At 38.5% G+C, this 21,463-nt stretch overlaps 1 protein-coding gene across 1 annotated transcript; it reads left to right on the plus strand.

Annotated features, from left to right (window-relative positions):
* Positions 1–1,398: 1,398 nt before the first annotated feature.
* LOC139716505 (cyclin-dependent kinase 2-like) lies at positions 1,399–19,815 on the plus strand. Its single transcript, XM_071628080.1, has 7 exons — positions 1,399–1,667; positions 5,711–5,788; positions 11,902–12,022; positions 12,628–12,798; positions 13,851–13,952; positions 14,359–14,562; positions 16,996–19,815. The coding sequence occupies exons 1-7, from the start codon at positions 1,552–1,554 to the stop codon at positions 17,101–17,103; spliced, it is 900 nt and encodes a 299-aa protein (XP_071484181.1). The 5' UTR covers positions 1,399–1,551; the 3' UTR covers positions 17,104–19,815.
* Positions 19,816–21,463: the final 1,648 nt, after the last annotated feature.

Raw genomic sequence — 21,463 nt, forward strand, 5'->3', positions numbered from 1 at the left:
GGGGGGGGGGGTCCCGCCCCTTTTGCCTTACCCCTACCCCAGCAGTTCAGAGACTTTACATTATATAAGAATATAATGCTCCTAACGCAATGTTCAAGCCAAGGTTCTAAAGCAAACCAAAAATACAAAAACAAATGTAATATATTGTCATCGTATCACCCATATGACAAGAAAAGTGAAGGTTTTGCCAATTAAGTGTCGGCCATTTTGAAATTTGATCTTTTTGATGTTTTTCTACAAAAACCCCGGAGGGCTCCTACTCTAATATTGTTTAATAGTCCTCAAGGAATCCGTGTGGGAAAAAAAAAAAAAATGATGCTTTTATCTGCCGTGTAATGGTTTTCGCTAAGCGACCTGACTATTACTTATATATGCAATACAGTATATATGTTATATTATAAAGAAATATCAAAATTCAGCATTTTCACCCTAAAAATCGAAAAATTCCAGAGGGCTCTTACTCTAATATCAATGAGTAGGTCCTAGGGATCACCTCTCCAAATTTGGTGCTTTTATCCGCTCTGTAACGGTAAGCCCAAATTTTGACATTAAGCGACCTGACTATGATGAAAAAGTGACGAACTCATCTTCGGGGATTTCCCATTGCATGTACTTTACGCTTCTTGTTTTCCGCTGTTGGAGATATGTGAAGAAATAAAAAGGGTTAGGGCCCACTTGGTAAGTAATGGACAGGGCTTGCTTGAAAGGAATTAACAGCGTCTAATGTAGCTTCCCTTCTAAAAATGGCCGTGACGTGACTTGACAGTGAGAAACATTCCACCAATCACAGCCAAGCCGTCCAACACTTCGTGATGATGGTCTGGCTTTCCAGACCATCTATTCTGCTTTTCTTCCCATAATATTAACGCCCTCTAACGACGAAAGAAAAGCAAATGCATTAGATCATTTGGATTTACAATTCAGAGCCAGGGATGGAGACATAATTATGGAGGAGAGTCACCCGAAGAAGCGCAAGGGGACACCAAGTCCTGTGCAATTAAGTCAAGTCAAGTCAACGACGATTATTTGTCGCCGCAAGAAGTTCATGTACTGGTAGCAGGTTGAGCTACCTATGCCTTCGGAGGGCGCATTTTGTGGTAGGTACTAAACTGGCATAGGGTCTGGAAATCAGACTAGGTGATCATGTGATTTAAAGTGCGCGAACTAGAAATGGATGGAACGTCGTCTGCATGAATCCCCATCCGATTGGTAACGCACGTATTGTACGCGCTGGGACTATAGTACGTAGATTGATGCCACCAAAAGCCCGCGCCCGCGCCGTCGCAGCCCACCACCTTTTCGTACCAATCGAGTACACAAGGGGCCGGGAGGTACAGAAGTACGCTGTTGTGTTAGTGCTTCATAGTAATGCTCGCGCTCGCGCCGAAAAATCACAAAGCAACCATGCCTGTGTGTACAAGTGTGTGCACAGATATCTAGCCAGCTAAAATAAGGGCGAGAAACTGCCAACTGTAGTGTTAATGCAGCTTATGCAGGTCAAAATCTACTCTGTTTCGGGAAAGGTGCGACTTTGTGATGTAATCACAGAAAATGAATAATTTTGAAAAAATTGAAAAGATTGGGGAAGGAACCTATGGTGTGGTTTACAAGGCGAAGGATTTGGCATCTGGAAAAACTGTTGCTCTCAAGAAGATACGACTGGACACGTAAGTAACCGTAGATAATCTAACGTTAGACGTTATTAAAGTTAGACCTCTTGATCTCAGAGTCTAAATTTACTTGAAGTGTCAGGGTAAGGGTAAGGGTAGTCTGACGAACAATGCGATGTGATGTTAGAGGTCAAGAGTTTCTGCTATCTGTTAGAGTTCTGAATTGTAAATCCAAATGATCTATAAACTACATTTGCTTTTCTTCTCAAACTTGTAACACGTTACCGGTATCCATACGGTAATGCCAATGCAATAGCGATAAAGTCGTGTTAGACTACCATAGACATCTACAACAATGAACATTAGCCTAGGCATCTGGATAGCTGTGCCCAACATGAAATGCAATATGCATGTCTAAGTTATTAGATCTAACGTTATACCAATATGATGAAATGTGAGTGCTCCAAAAGTAAGTGGCAAGAGTTCCTTTTGCCGTTAGTTTTTGGGCAGCCACTCAGAATGCTTAACGTTAAATACTCAACTAAATTTCTAACGTTATAAATCTAACTGTTAACTGCGTTAGATTAACCATGTTAATGTTGCCTGTTGCCAAATGTGCGTGCATGCATCTGTGCATAAGCTATCTTAGCGAGGGTAGTGCAGTGTAACCGTTGGAGTAAAACTTGCCAGGTAGGACCCTATAACGTTAGATTTACTGTGATTAAAAAGTGGAAATTTTCGCGCTACCAGAAACTAGCGCAAAAAAAAAGCACGCTAATATTTTTGCTTGCCATACGTTCCTGTAACGTTACTTGATGTCTTGATTCCGCGGAATTAAAAACATGTGAAACTCTTTTCACCTGGCTAAGTGCAAAAAATTATGCGCACATGCACAAAAATATCTACTTTGACAATAGGCCTAATCGGTGGCTAGCTGTCCCAAAAGGAGCCCTTTCCCCTATTTAGTAGGAAAGTTGATCGTATCACCGGACGCTTTTTTTCGTGGCTCTGATTTCCGTACTCAGATTCGGAGGAAAATTATTCGCTCCAATTTTTGGAAAATAGACTTCAAGTATACTGGTCCTCTCCAAAAAGTTGTCTTTTTGCGCGGTGTAAAATCGCATTATAATTCCGGACATGATTTTCGCAATGGAGTGAGTAATTGACGTCTTTCGCACCTTGTCCTTGCACCAGAATCACAATTAATCCCACAAATCACCATAGAGTCTACACATTCTCACCGAGCTGAAGACAAAAAATCGGCAAATGAAGCTCAAATTGTTTTATGGTAAAATGTCTACTGTAAAACGAGGAATTTTTGCGTGCATTTTAATTTCGCGAATTTCGCGAGCGCCAAGATTCGCAAAATTAAAATGCATGCGAAAGCTTTTGTCTACACTACATGCATTGAATGCCAGCAGCAATTCGCGAAAATTTCATGCCATGAAAAAGGCTGTCGGCTCCAATTCGCGAAAATTTCATGCCGCGAATATATCATATTTTACAGCATCTTGAACATTTCGAACAGTTCACGCGATAAAACCTTATGAAAAATCGACAAACAAATTTTACGTGCTTTGTCTATAGGAGCGCGGGTGTCGAGTTGTGGGCCTTGCGGGCCTCTTCCTTAGCGCACAACTTTTCGCATCGTTCGCGTTTGAGGACAATAGCTTCAAATTTTCAGTATCCGTCAGTGAACTTGTGGTTCTATTGGAATCTTCAGCATTTTTCCTGTATGTGAGTGGGATTTCATAGAATTTCAGTGACGAAATGTGATTTAAACATGCATAAATATTAACTATGACAAGATGCGGGTCACTCAACTATAAATCTGAGGTAAAATGTGAATTTCTTCACGTTTTTACATTTTTATGCCACTTTTTTTTGCGATTTCGGTCCACACAACGTTCTCTGAGGCTAATTTACAAAGTCTTGTGCGTACTGAATGTCATCAGTACGCAAAAATGTGCGTGTCCGGAATTACCATGCTGTCCGGTAATACCATACCTGTATACTAAGAAGAATGAATCACAAATATGGTATTGATCAACAATATCGATGTGAATCGAGTAGAATGCAGCAATACACCTAACGTTAGAACCTAACAAGTTAGAGCCTTTTTATGTAGAGGCCTGTAGAACACATAAGTGAAATTTGAGAAAAATCATACAATCCGTAAAGAAGAAATGAGTTTTGGTGCTGTCATTGCTGGATTAAAAGTGTACCATGTACGCTACAACAATTCGTGAAATTAAAAAGAAAAATAATATGAAGAAAGAATAAAGTAAAAATGACATGTAACGTTAGATTTAGGCCAATAACTTTTATTTTTCTCGCATAATGAAAGACAACTTGACGCCCTTGACTTATTTTAGAAAGCTGGGGAATGATACCCAAATAAAGACTGAAAGAGTTGTAACAGTTAGAATCTATATTAAAAAAAAGAAAAGTAAATTTGTGGAATTCTGAATAATTTTTTAAAACATTATTTTTCCTGTGATATTCTTATCCATTGATAGCATTAGCTGCACCAAAACATTAAAAATCCATGACTTTCCATCCATTTGGGTGATTTTCCTCAAACTGCACCAACATTTTCAACTCCACACTCTAGACCCTACATTTTGGTCTTATTGTTGAACCCACCGAAGGTGAGGAGAGACTAAAAGCGATCGATCGCCTGCGGCGTCTGTCCATCCGTTGCCCATCCATAACGCTACAAAAACTTGAATAACTCTCTACTAAGGACTTCAATTTCAATCAAACATGGACGGGAGAGTGGTTATACAAAGTTACACATTTTACCAACAGTGAAGGTCACCTCAAGGTCAAAGGTCACAAACAGGGGTCAATGAACTGTAGCGTCCAATGTTAAGTTTTTGCAGTGCGTTTCAATTCGTCGGGTGCCCGTGCATTGGCCGCTAACGCAATACAATTTGTATTGCGTTAGCGGCCAATGCACGGGCACCCGACGAATTATGGCTCATAACTTTTGATCCATATGTCCATTTGTGACCAAACTTAAACGATTAATGTATTTATGTCCCTTGGGGAGGTGAAGGTCACCACAAGGTCAAAGGTCTTAGGCGGGGTCAATGAACTTCAGTTAGAAAAACATAAATTTCTTTTATGCGAATGGGCGAGACACATTTTGGCACTTGCCTTGTTCCCCTTTAACCATTACTGTGCTTTGTCACAGTACTTGTCTCTCTTAACCTTAACTAGGCCGGGCTATTTAGGTAGATGATAGAGCCGGGGTGGGGGGCCTGCCAGGCCTTTTCGACTTTATGTTTTTCATTGTTTTTTTAATGAAATTTGTCCGTGACATTGTTCCGAACAAGAAAATGCATTATTAATTGAGTTTAATCAATAAACCCCAAAAATAATCATGCTTTTATGAAATTTGCCTGTAAACACAGTTTGCATTGAAATTGCACACAAATTCACGTTTTTGAGCAATTTTTGGTCTGACATGCACGTGCATATTTATGCGCAACTTCAGAACCGCACACCCGGGCATCGCAAATTTGGTGTCAAAAGATGCGGGAGACTCGAAAGAAAAAAGTCATGAAAGGTCGCGGCGATAGCTTCTCGCGATAGCGATACATCGCGCGAAACGTCGAGGGGGGGGCCTCGGAGGCCCCCCCCCCCCCCCCCCCCCCCCCCCCGTCGAGTACACAGCGCATCATGTTGTGTACAGTGACAGTGCTGTGTATAGTTTAAAGTACTGAGTACTCTAGCACTTTCTTTGCTGATTGGCATTCAAGATGTCCGGAAATTGATTATCAATGAGTGCAGATTACCTTATCCCCCTAATTTATGTTGTGTTTCCATGGCCTTCTGTTGAACTGTGACAGACTGCTATACCTGAGTGGGCTTGCTACAAGGTGAAGTTTGGATTGATTATGGAATGCTGATGAAAAGGCTTGGCAGGTTAAGCCTAGCTGATATTCAGGCATATAGAGGGCTGCATGAGTATAAGGTATACATAGCAAGGTCTTGTTTAGATTATGGAATGATGTCATGTACATGAAAGTTGCATGTTCTACAGTTATGATGTTTGATTCTGAAATTTTATTTTTCTTATGTCTTTAACACAGGGAAGCTGAAGGCGTGCCAAGCACAGCAATACGGGAAATAGCATTGCTGAAAGAACTCGATCACGAAAACATTGTGAAGTATGTATAAACTACCACTTTGGTTTCAGTGTTTGTAAGCTTTTACCATTTCAAGTGTTATGGTCCCTTATTTGCTACAGTGGTCATGTGTTCGACCTGGAATAAAAGAACAATTGTTGAGCAAGGGACGTTGCTTTCTCCATTCACTGTCATTGCACTGCTACTAGTCAACCATTGTCTAGCTGATATACAACGTATCTTATGTGGAGAAATCATTAGTTTTAATTTATCACATCGATGCCCGTGTGTCTATGCCACGGCAAGAATAGTGCAGCATTTCTCACTTTCAGGTTGTCCATCTGTATTTGTTGCCATCTAGTCAAAATTTTTGCAGACTCGCAAATGAGAGAATGAGCAGGATTTTATTGTGATGGTCTGCTATGTATGTTGTGATTCTTTGACTGTAATTCTTTTTTTTCATACCCCCACCCACACATAGTGTGTTGGGGGGGGGGGGTATATAGGAATCATTCTGAGGTCGGGTGGCCGGGCGGTCGGTCGGCGGTCGGTCCGTTGCAAAATCTTGTGGATTGAACTCCTCTCTCATTTTTTGAGCAATTGACCCCAAATTTGGCGTGTGTGACCGCTATCAAAGTTAGATGTGCAAGACACCTTTTTCGTTAGTATCGCATAATGTGTTGCCATGGCAACGGCATATTTTCATAAAAACTTGTGGATCAAACTACTCTTTCATTTTTTGAGCAATTAACTCCAAATTTAGTTAGATGTGCAAGACACCTTTTTCGTTAGTATCGCATAATGCATTGCCATGGCAACGGCATATTTTCATAAAAACTTGTGGATCAAACTACTCTTTCATTTTTTGAGCAATTAACTCCAAATTTAGCATGTTTGACCACTATCAAAGGAAGATGTGCAAGACACCTTTTTCGTTAGTATTGCATAATGAGTTGCCATGGCAACAGCAAATTTAAAAAAAAATCTTACAAAATGTTGTGGATCGAACTCCTCTCTCATTTTTTGAGCAGTTGACCCCAAATTTGGCATGTGTGACCGCTATCAAAGGTAGATGTGCAAGACACCTTTTTCGTTAGTATCGCATAATGCGTTGCCATGGCAACGGCATATTTTCATAAAATCTTGTGATCGAACTACTTTCTAATTTTTTGAGCAATTAAATTCAAATTTGGCATGTGTGACCGCTATCACAGGCAGATGTGCAAGACACCTTTTTCATGAGTATTTCATAATGCGTTGCCATGGCAACGGCAGATTTTCATAAAAATCCTACAAAATGTTGTGGATCAAACTACTCTCTCAGTTTTGTAGCAGTTCAATTTAAATTTAGGATATGCGATCAATGTAATGTATAGTTGTGCAAAATACATTTGATATGTGTGTTCATAAATCTGTTGCCATGGCAACATCAGGGTTTTTTTTTACCAATCATACAAAAATGTGTGGATTAACCTAACTCCTTCAGTTTTTAAGCATTTGGCTTGAAAATTGGCACATGTGACCACTATGGTACATAGATGTGCATACTTACTCTTTCGTCATTGTTGATCAATGCGTTGCCATGGTAACAGCATAGTTTGAATAAAAATCATACGGAAATATTGTGGATTCAGCTATCTCCCTCAGTCTTTGAGCATTTGGCTTGAAATTTGGCACATGTGACCACTATAGTGTGTAGATGTGCAAACTTGATCTTTCGTCAGTGGTGAACAATGCGTTGCCATGGTAATGGCATCTTTTTACTAAAATGCATACAAAAATATTGTGGATTCAGGTAACTACCTCAGTCTTTGAGCATTTAGCTTGAAATTTGGCACATGTGACCACTTTAGTACGTAGATGTGCATATGTAATCTTTCGTCATTGTTGATCATTGTGTTGCCATGGTAACAGCATATTTTGAATGAAAATCATGCAAAAATATCGTGGATTCAGTTAACTCCCTCAGTCTTTGAGCATTTGGCTTGAAATTTGGCACATGTGACCACTATAAGCATATAGATGTGCAAACTTCATCTGTCATTAGTGTTGAACAATGCATTGCCATGGTAACAGCATTTTTTTCACTAAAAAGCATATAAAGATATTGTGAATTCAACTAGCTCCCTCAGTCTTTGAGCATTTGGCTTGAAATTTGGCACACCTGACCACTATGGTACACAGATGTGCAAACTTAAACTTTTGTTTTTGTTGATTAATGCATTTCCATGGTAACAGCTATTTTGAATGAAAATCATACACATATATTGTGGATTCAAGTAACTCTGTCAGTCTTTGAGCATTTAGCTTGAAATTTGGCACATGCAACCACTATAGTACAGAGATATGCAAACTTCATATTTCAGCATTGTTGAACAATGTGTTGCCATGGTAACAGTGCATTTCGAATGAAAATCATACAAACATTTTGATTCTCCTAACTCCCTGTTTTAGAGCATTTTGGCTTCAAATTTGGCACATGTTGCCTCTACATTACCGAAATGTGCAAAAAACCTTTTGTCAGTGTTGAAAATGTGTTGCCATGGTAACAGTATATTTTGAATGAAAATGATAAACACTTATATTGTGAATTCAACTAAGCCCCTCGGCCTTTTAGCATTTGGCTTGAAATTTGGCACATGTGACGGCTATGATATATATTTGTGCAAACTTCATTTTTTCTTAATGTCCAACATTGTGTTGCCATGGTAACACAGTTTTTAATGAAAGCCATAGAAATCGCCAGTTTATTTATCTATAATCTTGCTCACTCAGTTTTTGAGCACTTGACTTGAGATGTGGGACATTTGACTAACAGTGAGCAATACATTTATTCACTGTTGAACAGTGCAGTGCCATGGTAATTTTTTTTGCATTAAAAAGTAAAAAAAAAATAATAATCCTGGTTGAGCTAATTCCCTCAGTTACGGGTGGGGGTATATTAATCACAATGAGTGATAGTTCTAGTTTTGTTTAATAAATGAGAAAGAAGATGAAAAGATGGTCTGAGATGAGAAAATTATGAGGCAAGATATTGGGAAAAAAATGGAAGTAAAAGCAAAGGGTCAAAGTTCGTACTCTGCTCACAAAGTCATTGTGGAACAAAGGCTGTAGTATGAAGGGACATGTTCCAGCTTTATGATTTGAGTCAGTTATGTACATAGTTCAATCAGGTTCATTGTTTATCTACCAAAGAAATTTTGGTTATCTACCAAATGGAAGGTGTGACCTATCAAACAGAAACTCATGACTCTGTGATGTTGCACATGAGTTAACTGTCCATTTGCCCTTTTGCATGAAATTTCTTAAACTTTCCATTTTTTCTGTTATTGATGACCAAATATTTTTCCCCAAAAATTAAGGAATCTTCAAAAAAAAAAAATTCTCTAGAACGAGGGCCCGGTTGCTAGAAACTTTGCGTTCAAACGCAACCCCCAAAAATCAAACGCAAGTCCTCCAAATCTCTTGCAACTTTGCATTTGAATGCAAGTCTGTTGGCGAAAGGACTTGCGTTTAAACGCAAAGTTGCGTATAAACGCAAGTCCTTTGCAATCAAACGCAACATTGCGTTTGGTTCAGATCAAATGCAAAGTTGCATTGGATTCTTAATGGTCAGTAAAACTGCTTAAATTGTAGCAAAAAATGCGTTGTCACCACCAGTATGCCAACAGTTTGTTACACTTTGATAAAAGTAGCCGGTTGATAAGCTAGCCCTAACCATATACTATCTACAGAGCGGAAACGAATGCACCCCCCCCCCCCCCTTGATCGTCGTCTAACAAAGATAGCATTTAGGCACACATATGTATACGTGCCTATGTACGTTGTACTCGCATGGTTGTATAGCTACAGCTAGCTACAGCAAGGTACTTGACTGTAATGCCGCATGTAGGCGACCTTGCGATCATAAAACCGCGAAATTGAAATCCTACACTTTCTATCATGATTAGCGATATTTTTCCCCACTGTAGCATAGTATTTTACGATCAAATTTATGTAATAAAGATCTCGTAATTCACTTATGTCAGGAATTATTCGAAGTGTAAACTACAAGCTGCGATAATAACGCGATCGCAAAAACTCCTTGCCGACGAACTCCCCTCAACTTTAGATGATCCCATAGTCCCACTTATTGATTTCAACATCATTTCACAGAATGTGCTTTTTATGCCTCCGCCACGAAGTGGTGCCGGAGGCATTATGTTTTCGGGTTGTCCGTCTGTCCGTCCGTCCGTCCTTCCGTCCGTCCGTCCGTCCGTCCTTCCGTCCGTCCGTCCTTCCGTCCGTCCGTAATGAATTTTGTGGACAGGCTAACCATCAAAACCTTTTGAGGTATCCTAATGAAACTTGGCATGTATGTGTATCAGGGGGTGAAGTTGTGCCTATCAACTTTTGGGTGCACATGCTCAAGGTCAAAGGTCAAAAGGTCAAGGTCAAATGCGTAAAATTTCACTATTTCCTCCATATCTATGCAATACCTGAAGATATTTTCTTTATACTTAGTGTATACATGTATTACCCAATTAAGATTCTCTGGTGAAAGTTTGGGGTCATGAGGTCAAAAGGTCAAAGGTCAAAAGGTCAAGTAAAATGTTAAAATTTTACTTTTTTCTCTGTATCTTGGAAATTGTTCAAGGTATCTTTATGGAACAAAGTATGTATACATGTACTGACTGGCAGTGGTTATCTAGGGAATTTGGGGTTCATGTGGTCAAAGGTCAGGGGTCAAAGGTCAAGGGCAATACTTCAAAATTTTACTATTTTCCTTATATTTATGCAATGCCAGCAGGATTATTTTTTTTAAAACTTGATGTATGCATGTATAACCCACTAGAGATTCTCTGGGATTTTTTTTTTTCTTGCCAAGAAGGTCAAAGTTCAAAAGGTCAAAGATCAAGTGAAAGTGCTGAACTTCTTTCTCCATATCTCGGAAGTGGCTCAAGTTATCTTTAAACTTAGTACATATTTATGTATGTTCTGCCTGACATTGATTCTCTTTAATATGAATCAAAGGCCAGATGAAAATGATAACAATTTACTGTTCAATGCAGAAATTGCACTTTTTCTCCATACCTTGACAATTACTCAAGTGCGTAAACTTATGAAAGGGTCAAAGTCGAAGTTAAAGTTCTTAAATCCCCAAATACATGCTCTCCTATTCATCCAATTGAACATAGGTCAAAGAAGGTGAATATTTTGATACATTTGTGACAAACATGTCATTTTAATATTTTGCCAATTTTGTGAAAATGTAATCACACATTGTCCACATGTACTATAGACCTATTAGGAGAATCATGCATTATGGCGGAGGCATACCAGTCGCCATAGCGACATTTCTAGTTTGGGACTGAAGTCGGCATGAACGTGAGTTCATTCAAATTTTGCGCACATTGAGGTATCCTAGCCATTCTAATCCTAAAGAAGCATTCTGTAAAATTTCATAGTTCAAGGTATGGGACATATAGGCCTATTTGCTATTTTACCATACTTTTCAATACTTACCGCCGTCCCTTGTTGCGATGCATACACGATGCACTTGCTGTTTGCAGGGATTTATTTCGGCTAATTTCAGACTATCCTTGTCCAACATGATTTACATCTGAATAATCAACTGGAATCAAGCGCAAATTGCAATCAAACGCAAGTCTCTTCTAGCAACGGAACGGAGGAATCAAACGCAATTTGCGGAAGATACTTGCGTTGGATGTGAAGTTGCATTTAAACACAATTTGAGTTTCTAGCAACGGGGCCCAGAAGTGATAGAGCTAAGTCAATACTATGCTACATTGATAGCTGTTGTTTCAAGTTTATTGCAATTCAGGGGTGTCCTCCTTAGACCCCCTCAGAATTGGGCCTAAATTGTACATTTTCATCTTCTTCTTGAAAATGCATGGTCAATTTTGTCACAAAACCTGGTGTGTTATCACAAGGATGACAATTTAAGTTAATGCGAGGACCACAGAACCCCCATATCAGTTTTTACATCCATTGTATATGTCCTCTTTTTTTTAACTGCGTAATCAAATTTTCTAAACATACAGTGTACTTGGCAGGTATTTTTACCAGTGTGATGGAATATGCAAACTTGTGATACTTGGATCAGCGGGAGACCCCGGGTCTCTTGTTATACTTTATTTCATTATTATTTGCAGATTACTTGATGTCGTGCACAGTGACAAGAAACTTTATCTTGTCTTTGAGTTCATGAACCAAGACCTCAAGAAGTACATGGATGTTGCCCCACCATCTGGCTTGCCAACTGGCCTTGTAAAGGTACCAGATGATTAATTTGTTTAGGCTATACCTTTATGGACATGCGTTTCAGATGAGAAATAAATCATAATAATGCATGTTATGCAGCTGCCTTTTTTGCCGTTAACAAGATTGTAAAATATCCTAACACGCAAATATTTTTTGAGATATATGTACAGAAATAATCTCGTCTAAGAAATATAAACAAAGTAAGGTTCACTGATTCAAATAAAACTAGAAATGTGGCTGTGCTTATGACAGTATTGTCATCATTCAGAAATTGCATTGAAGTGAGTAATGTTAATTGTTAAATGTACCCGTATGTTTTTGTGTATCATTTATTTTTCAATGCATACTCAATGTTTGTACCTCAACTTTTATATATTCATTTCATGTCAAAGCAGCCTTTGATATTCAGTGTAGGATGAAATAATTGATAAAAAGTCTTATGCATATGAGCATCAGCTTTGGATTATGATCCTTAGTTATTTCAATTTGCATTGTACTTGATTGGTAGATTGTTGTCATGGGTATGACCTAAGCCATGGTAATATTCAAGCAAAGTTTTTTGTTAAAGTCTAAACTGCAAATGTGAGGAAGTCACTCGATTTTCACTTTCATTTCAGAGTTACCTTCAACAACTTCTTCGGGGAATTGCATTCTGTCATGTACATCGTGTTCTGCACAGAGATCTGAAGCCACAAAACCTGCTTATTGATGTAGAGGGACGTATCAAACTGGCTGACTTTGGTCTGGCTCGAGCGTTCGGAGTTCCAGTTAGAACATACACTCATGAAGTATATCTTCACCTTTCATTGAATTTTACTTGATTGATTGATAGATTGATCCACAGCATTTGTATAGTGCCAAATGTCTGTTGTAGAAACATTCAAAGGCACAGACTCCTCTGAGAGAGTTAGCAATTGAATGCCTGGTGAAAAATGTGAGTTTTGAGTGAGGCTTTGAAGTGATCCAGTTTGTCAATTTCACAGAGAAAAGATAGGAGGGAGTTCCATCATAGGTGAGGAGCGATAGAGGAAAATGCCTGGTCCCTGTATCCCTTGAGATGTGTAATGGACATCTAATTTAGAGTTACAATGTATGCCTTTGTCCTGAAGGATGTAGGAGTCACAATGTTTTCAAGTTTTCGTTTTCCCTTCACCCCATAGCATCTTATTGCAATACAAGAAAAGAGACTAGATGGATTGTCTATATCATTACCTGGTCCAGGTATGCTACATGAGATGTACATACAGATGTACTGGTAATAATTATAATTGTAGATATTGGGCAAAATCTTGTATGGTCAAAGGTCTTTGTCTAAAATCAAACTTTTAAGCTGTAAGTCTATCTAGGATTGTTGAAGGGTAATATGACTTGGTAGGAAAGTTAGAAATGAGCAGAGAATAATTCCCATAATAAATTCGTGACGAAGAGTCGAAGATTATTTTACTACATGTATTGAATGAAAGAAAAGTGATTTCCAATCATTCAGCTAGTTCAATGCTGGTTCAATGATGGTTGACTTGGTTGGAATAAATTGACAAAATTACAATTTTCTTGTTTTACTTGGCATTAGTAGAACACGTCAGCAAAGTTTGAGGAAAATCAGGCAATCCATTCAAAAGGTATGAATTTCTAAAGCTTCAGTGCCACCATGGCTTGAAGAGAAGAGTACAACAGTTTGTAGAGGTCAAAAGGTGAATGAATGTGCATCGAAAAACACTTAAAGCACAAATTGTGATATGCAGGTTTTACTGAACTTGTTTGTGTTGTCTGTTTCAGATTGCTAAGATTAAAGCTAATTCTGTATGTACTTTATATGCTCTTTTCCTCCTTTTATTGTTAGGTTGTGACCTTGTGGTACAGAGCACCAGAGATCTTGCTTGGTTGCAGGTACTACTCAACAGCAGTGGACATATGGAGTCTTGGTTGCATTTTTGTTGAGATGGTAAGTTTGTGTGTACCAGTCAAAGCATTAACATCAGTCAGTTGCTGTCTTTTGAGTAGACACAGAGGCTGGTATTTCCTTACATCTCCAAACTCTTTGTAACTGTTTGAAGAAACAATCTCTCCTACGTCATTCTTTCACTGTTAAGCCAACATTGGCCTGATTGGCAAAAAGATGTTGGGCTAATATACTAGCACCATATTGAACCAATGTTGGACCAACGTGGTATTGCTATCTGGATAATATGCCACATTTACAATAGTGCCCCCATCTCCATTCATTGGTCTCAAGTTGCTGCCGCATGTCAGTGTTGTATGGAAGGCAGTTGTAGGACATATATCATATAATATGATATTACTACATGATATTTCCTCTTGTGTTCTTGGTTTGTACCAATATGCTAAAGATCACGAGGAGAGCCCTGTTTCCCGGTGATTCTGAGATAGACCAGCTTTTCAGGATATTCCGCACCCTGGGCACACCTGATGAGAAACTCTGGCCTGGTGTCACCAAGCTGCCAGACTACAAGACCAGCTTCCCTAGATGGACACCACAAGACCTCAACAAGATAGTGCCAATGCTGAACAAGGATGGAAAGGAGCTTCTGAAGGTAACTGATGTTTCAGGTTGTTGTTTTTTTTCCATGCCTGTTATGTTTGTTTTTGTTGTGCCTCTGCCATAAGTTTTGCAGGAGGCATTATGTCTTCCGGTTGTCCCTCCATCTGTAATCAATTTTGTGGACAGTGCAGCTTATACTGCATTCACACTTGTCATTAGACGTATTAAAGCCACGACTGATGCGAGACGGTGTTCCGCACTGGTCTAACATCAGTCAAGGCTTAATTTGTCTTCATATTGCGCTCACCGTCTTGCACAAGTCGTGCACCAACAGCATATTATTCGTGTTCACATTGAAGGGGATTAACACTGCATGAAGGCACGTGTGAGGGCAGCATTAAAGCTGATCGTTTTTCTATTTATTTACATTGCGTGCATGTGCACAGCTGTTCATGCTATTATGCCTCCGCCACGAAGTGTCGCCGGAGGCATTATGTTCTCATATTGTCCGTCCTTCCGTCCGTCCGTCCGTAATCAATTTTGTGGGCAGGGTAAAACAGTTTAAGGTATCCTAATGAAACTTGACGTGTATATGTATGAGTAAGCAAAGTTGTGCCTATCGACCGTTAGGTGCACATGCTCAAGGTCAAAAGGTCAAGGTCAAATGCTCAAAATTTCACTATTTCCCTCATATCTATCTAATGCCTGGAGGTATTTTCTCGAGACTTTTAAAGTTCTTCCTCCATACCTCGAAAGTCGCTCAAGGTATCATTATGAAACTTTGTACATATTTATGCATGCACTGCCTGACAGTGATTCTCATGGGAATTTTAATGTTATAGGGTCAAAAGTCAAGGGTCGAATGCAATGTTAAAATGCTAAAATTTTACTATACTTTTTCTCCATACCTTGGATATTACTCAATTCATAAAGGATCAAAAGTCAAGTAGAATTCCTCAAATCCCCAAATACCTGTTCTTTTTCATATATACAATAGCCATTCATCCAATTAAACCTGGTTTAAGGAAAGTGAACAATCAACACATTTGTGACAAACATGTCATTTTAACATTTTCCCAATTATGTAAAACTGTCATCACACTTTGTTATGACGTACTATAGACCTATTGGGAGAACCGTGCATTATGGCAGAGTTTTTTTACCTAATCTACTTTTATGAAAATGTAATTTAACTTTAAATCCAATAAAATAAATACAAATAATGATTATAAGTATGGATAATATTAATAAACATATAAAAAAATTAATATATTTTCAATCAAAAATTTGTTTTTGAATTGGCAATTTTCGCGATTGAACCTCTCCAAACTTTTTTGTGCGCCTCTTGTGCGCCTCTGGTGCGAACACCTTCACAGTGGCAGCCGTCTCGTATCAGCACCACACTGACTCTGCAGTCAAGTCTAGTCAGCAGGGGGATTAGGCACTGTTTTACGTACATCTAAATGAAACGTTACTTATAAATGCATGTGTGGATAAAGCTGTGCCTATAACTTGTGGGAACACACCCTGAAAGTCAAAGGTCAAGGTCAAATACTATTTCTTTTTAAGTATTTGTAGTATTTCCCCCATGTCTCTGCTATGCCTCAAGGTACTTTCATGAAACTTTGTGTATACAGTATATGTGTTACCAGGTAAAGATTCTCTAAGAGAAAGTTTTATTACATGGGGTCAAAAGTCAAGTGACAATGCTAAAATTACACTACTTAATGGTGAAATAACACTATTTTCTCCATGCAGTGATGTACCGTAGAAGTGACTTAATGCATACACATTGATTCTGTCGCGAAAAATTTAGGCCATGGGATCAAAGATCAAGAGGAAATGCTAAAATTTAACTATTTTTGTCCACATTTGAAAAAAGCTCAAAGTGTTGTCATGAAAATTGGTGTATACAGATAGTGATTATATGCCAGTCATGTAAAGCCATTGTTTCACATTGGCAAGATTTTCTGTAGACCGACCTGTTTGGAGAATAGTGCAAAATAGTAGAGGCATACCAGTTTCCATATTGACATTTTTATTTTTTTATTTCTGCAAGAATACTCTTCTTACTTTTCCTGTCACGTTTCCTGTTTTGCTTTTTATCCATATCACTTCTTGCAAAGTAGGCATGTAACCCCATTATAGCAGAATGTATGACTGTGTGGACACAATGAAAGTCTGTATATAATGAGGTAAATTAGCTGGACCCAATGATTTTGTCGTTCCAGGGTACCCCATGTCTAGGCCATATCCTAGCATTGTCATTTTAGAACACCTACAACTGTATCAATTTCTTTATGGCACTTGTTTCAATGTCAGTCTGTATTCATCTTGTTCTTGAAATGCAGAGTATGGCAGAATTGGTTTGAGTGACATTCAAGTTTGTAGAGTGGTTCCTCACATGTGGTGGGGTAATTGTTGTTGATAGCCCCAATTCTGCCCTTGTTAATGATCATCTTTCCTGCTATTCATCCCTATCTAGATGATGCTTTGCTATGAGCCTGACAAGAGAGTATCTGCCAAGAGTGCCCTGGCTCATCCGTACTTCAAGGATGCAAAGCTTGTGCCACCTCCTCACCTTCCAACATGACAGTCACACAAGTTCACCAGAGTCCTATATCATTACCCAGGAAAAGAGCCTTATTTATTTATAGCATAGCATACCTATGAGTTATGTTGACTTTTAAGTGTTATATGCACCAATGATACAGAGCGTGACAGTAACAAATGTCATTATTAAACCTGTCCTTCAAATGCAAGTTCTGTTTCAATGACTCATCTTCACAGTGAATCTTGACTGATCATTATTACTGTGCTTCATTTCCACACTGGAGGTGTGTAGCAGTAGTCAGAGCAATGTTTGTTTATATATTGTTTTAGCTTTGACATATCTACCACACACATTTAGATTATGAGAGTGTAATGTCGTAGGTTTGAGTGAAATTGACAATGTCAGCTTGCTCTCCCTTTCATGGCCTAAAGAAATGCATTACACATTTGTGATGAAAGATGCATACCAAGTTTAGACAATGATGTGTACTTTACACAATCAAAATATCCATATCCTTGAAAAGGGGTCTTGATTTTAATCCAAATTCTGCTATAACAGTGACCCTTGAATTTACTTCTCATACTTCGCATAAAGTCAACTCCTGTGAGCCTTCTGCCAATTTATAGCTCTCTTTGGTGGTCTGTGGTGTGCACACATTATGCATACCAATACAGACCTTGTAATTGTCAGTGCAGCATTTTCTCTCTACTCACTGTTTGTGTGGCTGTTCCTTTATTCGTCTGCTGCCACCACAAATTTGCGCTTTTGTCAGTAATAACTTTGGCCAAATTTAATGTTTTATCAAGTATAGGATAGAGGTTCTTTATTTTGGATTCATGTGTCGTGTTGTGCACTCCTTATATTTGGGTCTTTTCATATTGTTGTCAAATATAGTATATTAAAATGTAATTCCTGCATGGCATCAAATTATGGTCTATACATAACTGCCCTGAAAATCTTGCAGGATCTTCAACAGTTAACTAATGCTGAATTATGAACTTTGGGCTATTTTGATCACAGGATTTCCAATATGCCCATGTGGAGGACCCTAAAAGGCAGTACAAAATGAATAAATGACAACCCACTGACTTCGCCATACTTCATAGTCTTCCTGTAACACTGCTATGAGTGACTTTTTATGCCTCCGCCACGAAGTGTCGCCGGAGGCATTATGTTTTCGGGTTGTCCTTGCGTCCGTCCGTCTGTCCTTGCGTCCGTAATGTTATTTTGTGGACAGCATATCTAAAAAACTGTCAGAGGTATCCTAATGAAACTTGGCATGTATATGTATGAGTAGATAAAGTTGTGCCTATCAACTTTTGGGCGCACATGCTCAAGGTCAAAGGTCAAAAGGTCTAAGTCAAATGCTCAAAATTTCACTATTTCCCCTATATCTATGCAATGCCTGGAGGTATTTCCTTGAAACTTGGTGTATACAAGAACTACCAAATAACGATTCCCCAGAGAGAGAGCTTTAGGTCATGAGGTCAAGGGTCAAAGGTCAAGTGAAAATGTTAAAATTTCACATTTTTCTCCATATCTCACAAATATTTCAAGGTATCTTCATGGAACTTAGTATCTATGCATGTACTGACTGGCAGTGATCATGTAGGGAATTTAGGGGTCATGGGTCAAAGGTCAGGGGTCAAGGTCAACTCATCAAAATGTCATTATTTCTCTCTTATCTATGCAATGCCTGCAGGATTTTTTCTTGAAACTTAGTGTATGCATATATTACCCAATACAGATTTTCTTGGAAGTTTCTTGCCTAAAGGTCAAAGGTCAAAATGTCAAATGTCAAGTGAGAGTGCTAAATTTCACTTCTTCTTTAAACTTATAAAAGGGTCAAAAGTTGGGTTCGAAAATCCTCAAATCCCCAAATACCTGCACTCTTAGACAGTATAGCCATTCGAAATAAACCTTGTTCAAGGATAGTGAATAGTCAATGCATTTGTGAGAAACCTGTCATTTTAATATTTTGCCAGTTGTGTGAAGCTGTTATCACACGTTGTCAAGACATTGTGCTATAGACCTATTCGGAGAACTATGCATTATGGCGGAGGCATACCAGTCGCCATAGCGACATTTCTAGTTTGATTTTAACTTGACTACACGTAGCTCATTGCAAAGGGGAAAAAAGTGAGTGAATGAAAGTCATTTTTGTCACTTTTGCACAGAAAAGTGGGTGATACATAAATTCCACATCCGAAGTGTCCATTTTGACCAGATTTAATGAAGTGGAAATAAGGAGGCATTGTGAGAGATATCTTATTTCAGCATTTCACAAGTGACCTTTGTACATACATGTACCTGTGCAGCCCATTGGCCCACTTTCATGAAGGTGGTTTAAATATAAACCATGGTTTATGCAAATTTCTTCTGCGTAATTACAATTGACAGATTGCATACGGCAACAGATGTCCAGTAACAAACACGCATTGATATTGGCATGTCAAAGGTACGCCTATTTCACACATATTGTAGTCCATGGTCTACATCTAAACCACCTTCGTGAATTTGGGCCATCGAGTATCGGTGATCCTTCAGCACACATAGCTTCCAACACTGTTATCCAGTGGAAGCCTTTTTAGAACTCTTTGATTTCATACCTAGAGTCTGTTATGAAATCTCCAGCTCTATTTTGATTCTTTTGAAATCATTCATTTTGCAGAGTTATTGACCTTTTGCCTAAAAAGGCATTTACTCACCATACCTGAATTTTTTCAACAGTTGCTTGTGTACCAACCCCCCCCCCCCCAAAAAAAAAAAAACCCAACAATCAACAAACCAAAGAGAAAAAATCAAAACCAAACCAAACCAAACAAACAAAGCCCTCCAAGTACATGTCTTCATTTCTTTATTTCCAGCATTTGTGCAGACTTGTAGGATAACACCAGAATGTAATTTTGTTTTTTTTTTACCCATAACTTGCAATTGCGAGTGCAACAGAAAGTACATAAAACTAATCGCATTTTGTGTTTTTGCAGTCACACTGTGAAAACTGTCACGGTCTGCATTGTCTTTTTTGTTTATTTTTTGATAGATGCATAGTTCAGGAAAAGTTAAATTTACTTTGCAAAGTTTCATAGAATTTCGTATTTGTGTGTTTTACCATATATGTGTTTTCATATTTGTGTCAAAATTTGCTGTTTGAACTATATACAATGTATGTGACCGGAAAAAAAAAGTTCATGATGAAATATTTTTCCCCAGATGTCGGGCCCATTATGTTGTACAATATGTGATGTACAAGATGGCAACGCTAGATATTACATGTAATCTTGGCAGAGTTGGTTTTTAGCCTCACTGGAGCTGAAAACCTACCCAGACTGATACTTGGCCTCTGGTAAATATAACTATTGCTCAAAACATGAACAACAGGTGGTCTAGTCCAAGTAACTACTCTTTAGATGCATTGTCTCATGAGGTGTGTGGCTTTTGCTGTTGACTGTGATATACTTCTCTGTGATGAGGAGTAAAAAGGACATCAAGAAATATCAAATTTCACTTCACATGAATTAACCCTCTGTCAGTGAGATATTTTGAGATAAGATTTAAAACTTGATGATTGTGTCATGTGCACAAACCTTTGATATACAGTGTACATGTATCACAAAGAAAGACGCTCCTTCAGTGTTGACAGATACAATCTAGACATGGTTCACCTAACATAGTCCATGATTATGATTTCAATGCATTCAGAAGTTTTAACCCAAGACTAGTTCATAGCCAGATGTAACAGTTGTAGGAAGGCTTGCTGTGTGTAAATGAGGGCTAGGAAATTACCAACTCTTGTCACCATACGTGCTGAATATGCCAATCAGTGAAGGTCTTGAGACTGACATTGTCAGTGTGTAAAATGTTTCAATATCCATTTTAATATAAAGGCATGTTTACACATGCACGTGTTAAAGTGTACATGATCGTATACCAAGAAATACTGTATACGCCGTTATTTTCGCGAGGGTTTAATTTTCGCGAATTGCAGTTGGATCGCGAATTTAACAACACGCGAAATTGTCTCCATGCGCTTTGTTGATAGAGCATTAACGTAAGCGTCGGCGTCAATTCGCGAAAACAACACCTCGCGAAAATGTCTATGACCTCGTCCGCGAAAATATCTGTACGCGAAAATAACAGCGTATACAGTAGTCTTTCTTGGTCAAATTGCCATTTGTATATGTTTGGATGATTTTGACAGATTTTGTTTTTCTTCATATCAATCTTAGACATCCAAATTTCACTGTTAAATATGTGTGATGTACTTTCTGTAAGTACAATGTGTATGATTATTTCTTTATACTTGACAATGTTATGCAGAGCAGTGTGTCTGAAAGATAGCAAATTTCAGACTGATAATTTGTTTGAAAATAAAATGTTGGTGTACATATGAATTACA

Source organism: Diadema antillarum, unplaced genomic scaffold (genome assembly GCF_040938485.1).
Source record: "Diadema antillarum isolate AM-2024a unplaced genomic scaffold, OU_Dant_1.0 scf00000001, whole genome shotgun sequence".
Lineage (NCBI taxonomy): Eukaryota > Metazoa > Echinodermata > Echinoidea > Diadematoida > Diadematidae > Diadema > Diadema antillarum.

Bases quoted from the DNA above. Each gene is read 5' to 3' on its own strand.
- LOC139716505 (XM_071628080.1), top strand. From the start codon at position 1,552: ATGAATAATTTTGAAAAAATTGAAAAGATTGGGGAAGGAACCTATGGT. The intron at 1,668-5,710 runs GTAAGTAACCGT...TCTTTAACACAG, and splicing joins AAGAAGATACGACTGGACAC to GGAAGCTGAAGGCGTGCCAA. The intron at 5,789-11,901 runs GTATGTATAAAC...TATTATTTGCAG, and splicing joins GATCACGAAAACATTGTGAA to ATTACTTGATGTCGTGCACA.